The sequence below is a fragment of the Xiphophorus maculatus genome, chromosome 6 (genome assembly GCF_002775205.1).
Source record: "Xiphophorus maculatus strain JP 163 A chromosome 6, X_maculatus-5.0-male, whole genome shotgun sequence".
Classification (NCBI taxonomy): Eukaryota; Metazoa; Chordata; class Actinopteri; order Cyprinodontiformes; family Poeciliidae; genus Xiphophorus; species Xiphophorus maculatus.
Genome location: NC_036448.1, coordinates 956,962 through 972,644, shown reverse-complemented (window position 1 = coordinate 972,644; position 15,683 = coordinate 956,962). Strand labels below are relative to the sequence as shown.

The following is a 15,683-nucleotide window of genomic DNA, read 5'->3' as shown; positions in this document are numbered from 1 at the left end:
CATACACACCTGCTTATATTATCCAACTTGCTTATAACTTTATATACCCCTCTTTGATATTCTTTACACATTCACACCCAACTTGCTCTACTCATATCCTATGAAATAGCTTTGTTTTTTTAAGATACCGAATAATTATTTGAATATGTCTACTCCCGAAATCTCTCCTCAAAAATTCTATTAAATTAAACCTTTCTTTAATACCTACACACTCTCTCAGCATGCATCTTCTCTCTTCTTCATACTTACAACACTCTAAAATAACATGCTCTATTGTTTCAGACTTCTCACAATAATCACACTTTCCAGATGCAAGATTCAGAGAGATACCTTTACTTTCTTTCAAATTTCTTTCTCTGAATCTTGCATCTGGTCCCATAGAAATGAATACTATTTTCTTTGACTCCCCCTAGTGGTCTGGAGCACTTCCGTTTTCAACACTTTTTGTTTGCTGCATTTCATTCGGGGGTGTTTGCGTCTCTCTTTTTGTTTGCTGCATTTCATTCGGGGGTGTTTGCGTCTCTCTTTTTGTTTGCTGCATTTCATTCGGGGGTGTCTTCTTTTTTGTTTGCATGTTTTCTCTTTTGCTGCGCATTTGCACCTGTCGGCCACCGTAGGGTTTTCAATTCCAGCTTCCGATTCGGGGAATGGCTAAAGGGCGATTCCACCTAATTTTTCACTACCTTCCGCATCTTTAATCGACTCTAGTTTAAAAACTACAACACCTAGACTCTTCAAACCTGGACTGGATTATTCTGCTCTAATAGCAGAATATTTATTACAATGTTTGTGATTTATGAAACTTTTCTCTGATTTGTGAAACTGCAATAAAGGGCAATTTTCACCCTTTTTTCGGTCGCGGTCGCAAGAGATCTGCCGTAATTCCAAAACCACAACACCTAGACACTTCATACCTGGACTAGATTATTCTGCTCTAATAGCAGAATATTTTAATTCATGTTTGGGATTCGTGAAACCTTTATGAGATTTGTGAAACTTCACTAAAGTTTAGATTACTATTCACACTTGTTCCATGCAGTTTTTTTCTAATTCAAATTCAGTTCTAATTCAAAACCACTTTCTTAATCACAATGAGAAATTAAATGTTAGTGTAACTCATTAATTCTTCAAAGAGTTATTGTAGATGGTGATGGCTGTTGGAATTAAAGATCTTCAGCGATCTGTTAAGTGAAGTTTCACAAATCAGAAAAAAGTTTTACGAATTCCAAACATGGTTCTAAATATTCTGCTACTAATTTAGAATAATCTAGTCTATGTTTGAAGAGTCTAGGTGTTGTAGTTTTTAAACTAGAGTCGATTAAAGATGAGGAAAGTAGTGAAAAATTAAGTGGAATTGCCCTTTAACCAATTCCCGAATCGGAAGTTAGAATTGAAAACCAACTTAATCTTCATGCTGCACAGTTGAGCAGAGTTCCCGCTGTGGAAAAACTTTTTTTTTCTGTGGAAACACGCTTGAGAACCGGTGGTCTGACTATCTGTGCTACCTCATCAGATTTTCCTACGATAGCAAAGATAGCTCTCTATCTGTCGGTGTTACTCGTCTAAAACGTCTACCGTCATGTTTACAAACCGAAAACTATAGCGGGATGTGTTAATGTTAAATATTATCGTTGGATAACATTATTTGAGAGACAGAAGCTTAGCATTGGAGCAATTTCTACACGACAAAACCACAAAAATATCACCTTCATCAGAATATCCTATCCGTTTAAAATGAAGCTGAATGTGTGGTAAAGCCAAAGCCAGTGCGCTTCTCCCTGGGGAACGCTTGTGGGTCCGTGATAGGAACAGACAAGGACAGGGGAAACTACACAGTTGGTGGGACCCAGAGCCATTTGTAGTTGTGGGTGTTGTTGGGGACACAGGTCTGGTTTATCGTGTTAGACCAGAGAAGGGTGGGAAGGAACGAACCTTACGCAGAAATGCTCTTTAGACTTGTATCGCTCCTTCCACAGACATGTTGAGAGAACAACCTCCCGTTGAAACTCATGAAGTGCCTTTAATGCTCGAAGAACCAGAACAAGTATTGCGCCGCTCTGCACGTGCTAAAGGGGACAATGTCCTTCTCGCTATATAGTGACTATCGGCCGGGACTGGCCTTGTTAAAGTGTAGGGGGGTGTGGTAATGTGGCCTTGGTTTTCCTTTTTTGGTTTAAATTGATGTTTCTTATATTGCTGTTTTGGATTGCTTGTTATATTTTGAACTTATTTACTTTTCTTAGATTTAGCTGAGTTATATTTTTGGGGTGTTGTGTTGCATGTTTTTGATTGGTTGTTTTGAGGTCACGTGCCATGTACACCGGGAGACGCCCACCGCAGCGCACAGGTGTTCTGCATCTAATTAAGCAGCGTGCAGACCTGGAAGGATGACAAGCTATGACGGTGAGACAGCGAGGAGAAGCAGACGGAGCCGGGCTGGTTGTTGGTGTTGGTGTTGGAGGACTGCGCAGGCGGACCGGAGGACTGGAGACGGGCGGACTAGTCACCAAGGAGTACCACCCGTCTGATCGCTGTTGAGGGCAGCGAGTCGCCTGACTGGTCGCCGTCAAGGAGCGGGCGGCCGGGCTGTAGGAGCAGGAGTGGCTGGATCGTGGCTGAGGTTCGCCAGGAGCAGTAGAGGACCACCACCACCACCCCCCCCCATTTACGGACTTGTTTATTGACTTTGCCTTCAAGGACTGCCTGTGCCTCCTTTTTAATTATTCACCTTTTAAATAAATTATTGTAAATTTTATTGGTCTGTTTTGAAACTCTGTTCACAATCCTTGCAGTTATTTATTTGGGACACCACTCGGGTGCCACAAATGCACTAATCTTTTTATTAGAATATCCTACCTTTAAAAAAATATTTTAATTACAAAGGTGTTTGTAAGAATAAAACAGTGTCAGACAGGTGAAACAGGGTTTTATTGGAATTAAATTAAACACAGACATCTACAAATACAAATCCCTGCAAACTCTGTTTTGCGCATTAATACGTTGTATGTCTGTTATCAGATGCAGCGCAGCCGCAATGTGTCCACAGAACTGCGCAGGTCACTGTGTCCCTGAAATGATAGAATATGCTCAACATACACTAACATTACACAGCTTCAATATCTCACATAATATCTATCAACATGCTATATTTACCACAATAAGTAATGAATGTGGTTTTGCGGGTTTCTTTAACTGTTAACAGACAAGATATGAGGGCAACAAGGAGCATCTCCATTAATTAACAGCCGTTACAATGAATTCTCTTTGACCTGCTTCAAAATAAATATTTACAACCTGATACAAATAAATGATTCCACCTAAGCTCACTTAGCACACAAACAATTACAGCACGATTCTGTAAGTGCTGGTAGCTTACTCAAACTAACAAATAGTTGATTTATTTTTAAACATGTCTTTAAAAACAAGCAATCTGTAGGAGAGAAAAAAATCATGCATTCATAACCAAGAACAAAATAATTATCTTACCACTCATTTTCTGTTTGAAAGGGAGTGGAGAGAACACTTCTTTAATCCAATGACTTATCTCAATTTAATGACTTACTTACAATGACCTGATTATCAAAAATTTGTAATTAAAACCATGTTATAATATTCATGTTCCTGTTCAATATACTGTGCTAAAGAGCCAACAGATAAATTATATGACATAGACAAAACAGTTACAAACTAACTCAGAAGACAAAAAAAATCTACAGATACATAGCAATAATAATAACGACAATTTAAATAACAATCAAATATACAGTAACAGATTATTTACCAACTCTTTGCCAATGTACATCTATTAATTCTTAATCTGTATTTAACTATTATACTCTGGGATAAACGGCTAATTTTCCCTACATTATGGAGTTCTACAGTACATATGTCACTATAATTGAATTACTAATTTCAGAGTTGTAACGGAAAAAGGTAGAACTTTGTTACTGAAATTAGGTAGATTTTTTAAATTAGAAACACTTTAAGGTTCCAGGATTTGCAGCCTTAAATCAATAAATTGTGCAAAAATAAAGTTGCCCCCAATGTTTATCTTCAAAGTTGAACATTGTCCCCAATGTTGAGCTTTAGCCACTAATGGTTATTGTTCAGTCTGATGTTTTAGGCTTTTTGATCTCAAATCTCCCCCAGCAATGGCACCTCAGATGACACACCGGCGACCCGTTTGGGTCATTACTGACGGTACCGAAGTCTGATTCCATCAAGCTGCTGTGGGACACCTGATGAATCTCTCCCACTGCTCAGACACAAATAAAAAGGAGAAACAGGAACTCTGATACTATTATTTTCATCTACATTTATTATGTTGTGTGATAGAAAATAAAAATCCAACTGAGAAGAAAGAAGCTGCTGAGTCGAGGACACAGGGAAGAAGTCTTCTTCATTCTCAAACTTTAAATTCTAATGAACATTTAACACTGGAACTGGAAGACATTTATAATATCCTAAATAATAAACAGAACCTACAAATTAAAAGAAATTATCAAGTTTCCGGTCTCAACAAAACCTTTTTTTAAAAAAGAAAAAAAGAACAATTTTGTTTACAAAGCACCAGACTGAAGACTTTATTCATCCAGTTTTTGGTACAAACAGAAACAAATTTGCAAATGGAAATTGAGGATGGGAAGGCGACAAAAGGACAGGTGCAGGTTTCAAGTCAAACCTTTTAATGACTCAAGAATGAAAATACTTTCCAAAAACTCACTTTTAAAAGTAACTTAAATAGACAGAAAAATACCTGCAGCGTTCCCTAAAGAAGATTGCTAAGAAAGTTTCAAGTCAAAATGGAGAACAATCAGGAAGCGTCACCTGGGAACACTTCCAGGGTTTCCTCCAGAAAACCTGCTGAGCCCAGTGGAAGAGCCGCTGGGCTCGTCCATCTGCAGTCTGCTGCGTGTTACAAAATGTCAAGTTAATGAAAGTCGGAGATGCAGGATCAGGCATCGAAACTCAGAAATAACAGCCAGGAACAGTTAAAAACTGATATGGAGAGATGCCAGAAGGTGGCAATTTGTTATTTCTAACTAAAGAAGAAGCTTAGTTAGAAATTAAACCGTTTCTAACTAAAAGGTTTAGCTAGAAACTAAACTTTTTGTTTTTCTCAGTTATTTTTCTCTCCATAGAAGCTACACCTGGTCTGGTGTTCTGATTAGCTGTGTTGGCTTCCTGAAAAAGAGCATTGGCTGACATGATGCTGCCATCACCTAACTGTTCTCCATCTCCTTTTCACTTCCAGGAACATAGAAAGTTGACCTGGTCAGTTGACCTGTTGTTGTTGTTGTTGTCCTGCTAGTCTCTGCTCTGTCTTCTCTCACCTCCAGTCAGTCATGGCAGATGCTGGTACTGAGTCTGGTTCTGGTTCTGCTGTTGGTTTGCTCCTGTTAGAGGGGAGTGCTTCCTCTTCACTGTCACTTCATGCATGCTCTGTATGAGGGACTGCTGTAAAGTCAACCCAACACAAACAATTTACTGTCGCCCCCTGCTGGTCAAGAGGAGTGAATGCCATAAGTAATGACTCCATACCATCTGCTGCTATTTGGTACAAACTTTTTAAACTACTTTATAATTAACTGAACCTATTTATAGGTTCAGTTAATTGGGTTCAGTTAACCTAATTAACTGAACCTGAAATGACTTTTCATAAAATGCCTTGACAACAACATTGTTGTGAATTAACATTATATTTATAAGCTTTGAACCTTTTGATATCTACTTTTGGGGTTTTGAACTTTTTGTATTGGTTTTTGGGGGTTTTGTTTGGTATTTTATATTGTTTATTGGTGACGCTCATTTGTTAGTTTGAAAATTAAATTTTATATTTTGCCAATTCACAAGAAATGTTGTCTCTCAATGCACTTTGAAATAATTTCAGTTCAGTCACATGGACTTCACTTGCTAGTACAATAAGCTCAGTTGATTATTAAAGTAGTTTAAAAAGTTTGTACCAACCAAAAATACAGCTGATGATATTGAGCCATTCACTGCAGCTTGACGGAATCAATCCTCAGCTTGATTGTAGTATATCCATAATCGATGAAGTGCTAGCTCCAGATATATCTCATATGTTTCAGGGACGGCAGCAACCAAACAAACCGCCACTGACAGGCCATGGTCAGGTCTCTCCTTGTGTGCTGCTCTGTTTAGACACAAAAAAATGGTTTTACTAACGTCATCGGTGGAAAAAGACAAACAACTTAGAGTTAGGTTTCCAAAAAATAACTTACCGAATAACCAACGCAGTGATTTCAAACGTAGCACTCCTGCAGCCTGCTTGTCATCACTGCAGCCTACTGGTAGGTCAAGTACAAGGCGCCAAACTTGGCTTCGATGAACACTGACACGATTTCAATCGGATCCACAAAGGTTTCAGTCATAAGGTTTGGCATCCACTCGGATTCTGCATCTTGGGAGATTAGAAGATATCATTCTTAATGCAGGTCCCAAAGTTCATAAATATCAGACTGACAGTTTCGTGTCTCCGTGCGGACAGACACTGGCCGCTTCTTTTTTTAAACGCTCACATAGAAGCTGCGTCATATTTCTATCCAGCATGACATGCGTGTCATGCTCATTAATAACAAAAATTCGACACTGTTGCCAGATTTGACATTTTCCAGTCCAAACACAGGGTAAAATTAAACCTGTAAAGCCTGCCCAACTGCAAAGAAACAGTACGCATAGAAACCTCTAATAAAACTCATGTTAATAGCACTATGTGTTTTATTCACAATCTATTCCTAATATATTCCTAGAATAATTTAGAGAAACAGAAAAATGTTATAACAAAAACATAAAATGATTCCACCAAGTAAATAATTGTGCCTGTCTCTGCTGTTACTCTATGTTCAAGCCTTTTTTTTTCTGGCAGTTATGCCCTGATGTTGTTTGTAGGTAAAGTCTGACCATAAAGACTAACGTGTAGTAAAGTGATAGACTGGATGTTACTTACTGATGGCAGAAATAACATTTACACAGGAAAAACTTTGGAAAGAATAAATACTACTGTTTATTTAAATATATAACTATTAAAGTTATTTTACGGTTATATTTTTCACTAAAAATATGTTTCAGTATTATGGTAACTCAAATTCTACCTTTCCTTCCCACCCCCAGCTGTCATTGATCACATTCACAAACTCAGGTGAATCATCTTAAGTCTGCAAGCTACCTTGAACGGCTCTCGCTGGTCAAGCTGCTTCTTTGTAAAATATTTCAGTGTGCAGCCACAAGAGTGCAGCAATGTGTCAATTAAAACTCACACTACTGTAAGATTGTAATGTTAATGGAAACTCTAATTCGCTTAATTGATCCTTCAAACACATAAACTTGACCGATGTCCCATTTGTAACCCACAGGGTTAAATATTTGGTTGGCTCACCCTTTGTGGCCTTAACTTGTCTAGGAAGGTTTTCTTGAAGGTTAAGAAGTGTGTCCATTGCTCCACAAGAGCATTTCTCAGGTCAGATATTAGATGAGATGAGAATGTGAGGCTCATAGTCTCTGATTTAATTCATCCTAAAGGTGTTCTATCAGGTGGAAGTCAGGACATGTGCTGGCTGCAATTCTTCTGCATGAAACTCTCGGATTGCTGTCTTTATTAACCTTTCTTTGTTCACTGGTATGCAGTCATGTTGCAACAGGATGGGGTTATCTCCAAACTGTTCCCACAAAGTTGGGAGCTTTAATGTTTTGGTATGCTGAAGCATTAGGAGTTATTTACACACTGGAACTAAGGAATTGAACCCAATAAAAAGCTGGGCTGTCACTGTAATATCACATTCCCAGGATCCCTGGGAATGCAATCCTGGGTGAGTAGGTCCTCATGGAACACACCTACTCACAAATACTAGCTGAAATCTGAAAACACCCGAGACCTTCTTTAAAAATGTGTGTCACTGCCTATCTTAATAGTGTAAACATAGTTAATTATGAAAACAGAGGAACCTGTCTGTTGGCACTACAGTGACTGAATTACAAATGTCAAGTAGCATTGCACCAACATACTTCAGCTTCTCAAGCTGTGTGTTTTCTTAAAATATATCTCCAATATGCGCTATGAAAACAATCCACAACTTTTCCTCAAACAGGTGAATCTGTGAATATGTCTTATCATGGTACCTCTGGAATTAAACTGAGTTCCTGAGAATGACCAATTTGACGAAATGCTTATAACGGTAAAAATGTAAGCCATTATTTGTCTTCTGTCAGTTTGTGATTTAAAATAATTTTTTATTCAACCAAGAAGTTTGTTTCTGATTAATTTGACAACTTATCTCTTAGCTAAGGTGGATCTTCAGGTTGGAAGGTCTCCTTGCCTTCACCCTAAGATTCTATTTGGGACGCTGGCAGATTTTACTGCTTTAAACCTGTCAGAGTGGATGAGGGTGGAGGTGCCCAATTTAATACATCCATGTGATTGGAACTCCAAGTTAAGGATTTAAAGGAGTGATACAATGTTTTTGGCAATAAAGGGCATCATGTAATGGAATACATGAGTCCAAAAGCCCAAGGGATGCTAATTGGGTTCCCCACCCAGCTTACCCACATTTTTGTGATATAACAGAGACATGATGTTTTCATTTAGTCGAAATCAGTTTTCTTGTTTTTAAGTTGGAATGAAGTAATGTTTCTTTAGCCTTTGAAGAACTGTTAAAATAAGTTTTTATAGGACCTTATGTTGTGCAATTTTTCAATCCATGAATGAGAAAAGGGTCAAAACATGCAAATATCATTCTGGGTCAAATGTTAAAATAATAATTGTGTAATGAGAATAAACAGAAAACTCATCCAAATCCCACTGAGTAATGTGGGAGGTCAGAATGTTCACTGGGTACATAAAGTAGAATAGAACTAAATAAAGGGTTAGGTTTACGTCCAGTCTGAACATGAATGAGTCAGCTGTTGAATGAGATGCTTCTGACAACATAAGATGAATCAGATTTTATACTTCCCTTAAATCTTCTATGACAGCATGATGATTTTCGACTACGTTTCTAGGAAACTGATACTCTCAAAATAAGGACATTCCCACAAGATATCGGACTTTACTGAGCACAAATCTTGTGTTTCTTCTAACCAAAAAAGGAGCGTTAACCATCCCTGAGGCCTTAGTCAGCTCCTTCAGGAATGCACTCTGCTGAGCACAGCACAGATCAGATTACTGCTAATATTCTTGTTTACTCCATCTACATGCTACATGTTTATGAACTAATAAATCTGTGCTGGTAAAACTCATGATGTGTTGGTCAGGCATGCAAAGAGCAAAAACATCTGCTTGGTTACAACAACACTAGCAGATTCATCAGCTTTAAACTACAGCAATGTTTCACTCAACATTCTTATTAAATGACTTACACATGGTGCCAAAAGATTTCATGGCACCTTGGTTTTCTTGTCAAGCGTGAAAGAAACATACCAACCCACTGACCCGCCAGTGGGTAGGTATATAGCCCTACCCTACACTGTAAAATCCAACAGCTACCTTGACGTACAAAAGTTAACTAACCTTCTGCTCAGGTCAGCACACAGGATGGAGAACGGAGGGAAACCTGTTGGCTTCGGCTTTTGCGCTGTCCTGCTTCTTTTAAAGGATAATAATGTAAGTTATGAAGTGTGTCTGTTCATACACACTTGCAAAAACTGCTTAGGTTGCTAAGGAACCAAATAGGCATAACATTAGCTTGTTCAGGCCTTAGTTAATGCAAGGTTGGTCAAGTTTCCAACATAATCTTGGTGGTCTGATAAAATTCAAGTTATACATTTTACATTTTTTCATTCCCTTAAATTTAAAACTGTTGTTGAATTTTAAGGACTGCCTAATAGGGGAAATGTCAGGATCTGTGTTTTTCTGTCTGTTTATTTCAAGTTTCCTGTGTATCTGTGTCTCCGTGTTGTCCTGTCTCCCTTTGATTGTTCCCAGGTGTGTCTCGTTCTGTGATTACACTCTGTGTATTTAACCCCACTTGTGTTCCTTGTTTCTAGTCGGGTCCTTGTCTATTCTGTGTTGTTGTTGCACCAGTCTCTTTTGTCCTATCGTTTGACCTGTTGCTACCAGTGCTGAGCCCTAGCGTCCACTCTGCTGTGCTGCCAGGTTTGTGGACTGTTCGGATTGTGCATTGGACTGAGCCATTTTGGATATTTTCACCATTAAATCATCATTTCATCTCCTCTGGGTCTGCTGTGTTTCCCTCACCGCTTTCACCACACCATTTCATGACAGGAAAAAGGATTATTTAGAGAAATAGTATTAGAAAGCAAGAGCCCTAGGTTGAAGTTGAACTTTATGATTTTTGCTGTTTGTTGCAATAGGTTCACTAACAACTTGTAGGAGGATTTTGCGCTGCTACACACTATGCCTTATCAAGATCTTCAAGGCAAAGATTAATTATTGGATATATATAGACTCTATAGTGCCACTATGTGAACAGTTGAAATGAATTTGACTACGAGAGGGTTTGGGATGCTCCTGATTAGTCAGTTGAATATTTCTAACATCACTAGTTGGTTAAACTATTTATTAATATCCACCTTTAGAAACCAGATGTGACAGCGATTTGGACCACTGTACTTTGAGGTCTCCCAGTTCTACATAGTCATGGCCCCACTGACTTCTACATAATCTGCCTGTTAAGTTCTCATAGAAGTCTCATAGGCCAGTGGCTGTCTTCCAGATGCCAGCATTGCAACTTAGCATAACACAAATCATTTCAGTAAATATTTTTCCTTTAGCACACAAAACTGGAAAGCAATGTCGGCAGTACAAACAATTTGCAACATTTGCCTGTTTTAATGTTTCTGTTTGGTTTTATCACAGGATTGGGACACTGATGAAAGGGTGCCATATAGGAGGGGAAAGTTAAGACAATTCCAAGGGCCCCTGACCAACAGGGGGCCCTCCACAATTTTTTCTTTTCATAGAATTTTTTTAAAAAAATGGGGCCCTGTCAATTACAAAATTAATTATACTATGTTTTCTAAAATTGTTTTTAACAGTAAAAATTAAATGTTACCACCCCCAGACCAAAAAGCACACATTTGCACTGAACACCCCCCTGCATGAAATGGTTGTTCCTGCTTAGCGCACTTGACGGGGACGATGTTCAGCAGCAAACAGTGGAAGACAAGAACGACTGTGGCAGTTACTATGCTGCTAAGAAAAATAATAAAGTTAGGTTTTCAAAAAAATAGAGAGGGAGAGAGAAAAAGGTAAAAGTGTCAGTTTGTAACCCAGTTTTTCTCATAGAGAGGTGGGTAGACTGTGCGAGATTAGCTTAGCTACAGACTGTTTGCCTTCTTTTCACTAGCACTTAATGACTTAAGGAAAGAAATTACCAACATATTGATATATTGAACTTGTAAGTGTATCTTTTACCACTTAACAGATGAGTCAGTCACCAGCAGCGTCCCTCCTGACCTATCCTCTCCCAAGTGAAATTAAAGCTGCAGTATGTAACTTTTATAAATATATCCATCAATCCATCCATCCATCCATCCATCCATCCATTTTCTTACATCTTTGCCCGTAGTGGGGTTGGGAGGTACTGGTGCCTATCTCCAGTTAACGTTCCGGGCGAGAGGCGGGATTGTGGGAGAAAGCCGGAGTACCAGGAGAGAACCCACACATGCACAGGGAGAACATGCAAACTCCATGCATAAAGACTCCAGGCCGGGAATCGAACCCAGGACTGCATTCCTGGGTTGCAGTCCTGGGTTCGACTGCAACATAGTTAGAATGCAGCATAGTTAGTATGGCCATATCCAATGGCTAGTGTTGGGTAAGTTACTTTAAAAATGTAATCCGTTACAGTTACAAGTTACCTTGTTTAAAATGTAATTGTAGTGTAACTTTTTCGATTACTTTTAAAAAGTAATGTAACTAATTACTTTTGATTACTTTTTGATTACTTTGAGATTTTAATGAGTATTGACCCATGTTCAACATTTAATTTTTGAGAACTGAGTGGGAACCTTAAAAGAGCACTAAGCTGAGAGGGAATTGCTGACAGGCAATCACAGGAGGTCCACAAGAAGAGATGCCAGCACCAGGCATGTAAGATTTTCTCAGACTCCTCTCATCGGGCCATACTCTTTTCTGCTCTTCCCCCAGGCTCTAAATACTGCATGCTGTACAATCTGCACACGTTGCACTTGATTAGATGCCAAACTGCATTTCATTACTTCATACATGTGCAATGACAATGAAGTGCTCTAGTTTAGTAATAAATATGCAAAGTAAGACTTTTACATCACATTTTATTTTTCTTGATTTTTTCTTTGCACACCCTTGCTTGTAAAATTAAACACGGCACAATACAGTGCATCAAGAATTAAGATGCACGATGGGTAGTCAAGTTAGTCATTGAACATTTAACAGTCAATGGAATGTTGACAAAAATAGAAGTGTTTGCAACATATCATTCAAAATCAAAACGGGAAAAACAATAGTTTTCCAAAATCACTCAATCACTATGTTAGACAAGCAAAACAACTGTGGACACTACAACGTAGTGTCAAGAGTTGGGGTAGAACTGCCTGCCAGGTCATCTTCGCGAGTATCAGATGGACTAAACGTGCCTTTCAGAAGAACGCCTGGATGCTTCCTCTGAAAAGAGAGAGAGAAAAAAAGATAGAAGAAAAATATACTATAATTAATAATTATGTGTTCAAAGTAGCATTAATTGGGGCCTGCCCATAGCAATGCATAAGGAGAGTAGTGACTGACTTGCGAAGCAAGTTATAAAATTCCACAAGCTAGTGACTACTATTTAGCTAAGCTTAGCATTGATGCTAATTTTTAGCATCAGAACGCTGGGTCCAAACCGACGGGCACACTTTGGCAGGCCCCAGTTAAATTTCTTCAGGAATTTTCTAGTTTACTTTATGTTCATCATGAAAACCATAACACTAGCACATTGCATACAATGTCTCATGGGAAAGAATAGATTCCAACGTTTGTCATGCATCAACACCAAACAGTCAGATATTCGTAAAACAATACGCTTCGTCTATCAGTGAGTTGCAGTTACCTCTAAATGTTTCCTCAGGTTTGACATAGATTGCTTCGACGTGGACAAGTTCTTGATAGCCGGCAAACACTTCTTGCACTGCACGGTTAAATTTGAGCCATTTTCACATGTGTAAATGAAATGCTCGTTATATTTCCAGTGCTGGAAGGCTGTCATTTTTGATGCGCTGCTTGAGCTGAAATGGAACCGTCCGCAGCTTGCTGTTCCTCCAGGAGGCTCCACCAGCACAGGATGGACCATCAGTGGCATTGCGGCGGCAGATATGATAGAGACAAGGAGCCGTAGCGGGAAACGGCTATATAGGGCGCAAGGCAATAAAAATATCATTACATATTTCGCAAAGGTTTTTGTTCATATTTTTTTTAAAATGTAACTAAATTTGTAATTCTTAATATTTTCGGAAGTAACTGTAACTGAATTACATATTTTCTCATTGTAGCTGTAACGAATTACAGTTAGTCTTTTTTTGTAATTAAATTACGTAACATCGTTACATGTAATCCGTTACTACCCAACACTGCCAATGGCCATGCTAACTAGCCTGAGCATTGATGGAAGCCTCCAGTGACGTGCGGTGAGGTTCATAGCTGGTGAGGCACTGACGTCATCAGAATCAGATTTGCAAATAGATGCATAGATTGACAGCAGTTTACAGGTTATGTTTCACTTCTGCATCCTTACACATACAAACTGTAGCTCACAAAATCTATCGCTGCACTTGACTTGCTTCCCGAATCGTTTAGCCTAGCTCGCTGTCACTTACTCGGCAGTTGAGGAGTGAACAAGACGAACGTCTGGGATCTTGAGCGCCCCCTGCCTTGAGGCAAGAGAACTGCCTGCCTCACCTCGAACCTGTTCTCTGCCGTTTATAATCGCTCATTACACGAAACACGTTACACAAACACAGTTGGTGACAAAAAGCACTGTACATTATATACATAAGCTAAATTATTGGAAATAAGTTCACATATTAAATTTGTTTAAACCATTTTATTGACGCCGTACAGCAACATGCTCTCTCCGCTTAGCAGCCAGCGCAGAGCCAGGGGTTGCGCAATCCAAGGTGAGGCAGAGCTCGCTGCTGCCTCACCGGCATCGCTTCCAAGCATTTGAATGGGAAAATAAGAAAATTCAGCGATTTTGAACAAATAAAAATCGAAATTGGTGAAGCTACATGAAAATTAAATATTTTTTAGTACAAACCACCGGATGAATATAACAATTTAAATTACTTTATGATTGTTAAGAAAAATGATTATTTGTTGGCGTTTAATACAGCTAATATACGACATGTGTAATAGTTATATACAATACTCTTATTTGGAACAGGTCTCGTCTGAGATGCGGTAAGCAGACAGAGCAGGGCCCTTTTTTCCTCCCCCTTTTGACAGACACAGTAATAAAATTTACAATTCCGATAGAGCAGGAGACTCTTTGGCGCCAGGGATCTTCCGTATCAGGCAGAGATGACCACGGGGTAGTCCGCCCTTTGCTTAGATAAAAAACAGACGCCTTTGCTATAAATCAGGAAGTCCCAACTTTCTCTGGGGGCCTGAGGGAGTTCTAATTGGTCGAAGAGCAGAACGCCTACTTTGCATATATTAAATAGGGAAACGCCTCTTTGGTTAAAATTTCAGGTCAGCACCGGAGAGTCTGAGAGGTTTTTTCCATCTTTTCCTCCACATTTTGGGCGCCTTTGTCTGTCTTATGTGTTTTGTGTTCGTCTGTCTTCCCCCTTGTGTGTTTTTTATTTTTATGAGAAAATGCATATCTCTGTTCCTCTGCAGCTTTGTTGTCGATTGCTTTGTATGAGATTAAACTCTGTGATCTGTGACGTCAACACGCTTTGTTGTTGTTTCGTTTTACCAGCACGCGGTCGCTCCACGTCGCCCACTGAGAACGTCACTCGTCGAAGATCCCGGGCAAAATTTAAAGAGGAAGCAGGAGCCAAACGTTTTGTCCAAAGCTAGCATTAAATGATCCTCTTTTTTTAATATGATTATATCTTTTCTTTCTTTCCATGATGGCTGGTGAGGCACTGCCTCACCTGCCTCCCCTGACCGCACGTCACTGGAAGCCTCTGCTCTCAGGAAGAAGCTGCAGCATAGCACAAACCAAGCGCATACACAAGCCTTATTGACAGCACTAAGGCACTCCCAGGAGGCATTTCAGGCTTTGATTGGCTGTTTCTAGTTATTACTGGGAGTACTGGGAAATGACAACTTGATCTCACAGATTATCTGCCTCATACCAAACTGTCACGACATTGTGACAGTTTCAACAAATCTGTAGAAGCACTAATGCTTTTCATTTTCATTTGGTAACGCCTCTATTGGCTGAGAGGCATTGCCAAAAGCGAGCAGAGAGTCCGACCAGAGACTAAGTGTGAATGTGAGAAGTTTTGAGTACAAGCGTTACACGTTTTGAGAAGAAAGACATGAAATCCTGCTTTCAGACTGACAATGTGTGCTCTTGGATTATAGCAGAAAAATTCCCTCAGGATAGGAAGCTTGCATAGTTTTGTGAAAATGTCAATTCTGCTAAATGTATCAGAGGTAAGATCAAATTTCAAATGGTATAATCTCAATAACACATTTTTGAGGAACGCCTGGAAAATGAAATGATGACTTTTATTAAAAA

At 39.2% G+C, this 15,683-nt stretch overlaps 1 protein-coding gene across 1 annotated transcript in view; it reads right to left on the bottom strand.

Moving 5' to 3' along the window:
- Positions 1–4,633: 4,633 nt before the first annotated feature.
- The window catches only part of LOC102223355 (epidermal growth factor receptor substrate 15-like), a 72,053-nt gene continuing 61,003 nt past the window's right edge, over positions 4,634–15,683 (bottom strand). Inside the window, exons 9-11 of the mRNA XM_023334960.1 lie at positions 6,243–6,421; positions 5,968–6,154; positions 4,634–5,457 (exon numbers count right to left, since the gene is read on the bottom strand). Of these exons, the coding sequence (XP_023190728.1) occupies positions 6,306–6,421 (116 nt within the window). The 3' untranslated portion in view covers positions 4,634–5,457; positions 5,968–6,154; positions 6,243–6,305. The remainder of the gene's footprint in view (positions 5,458–5,967; positions 6,155–6,242; positions 6,422–15,683) is intronic.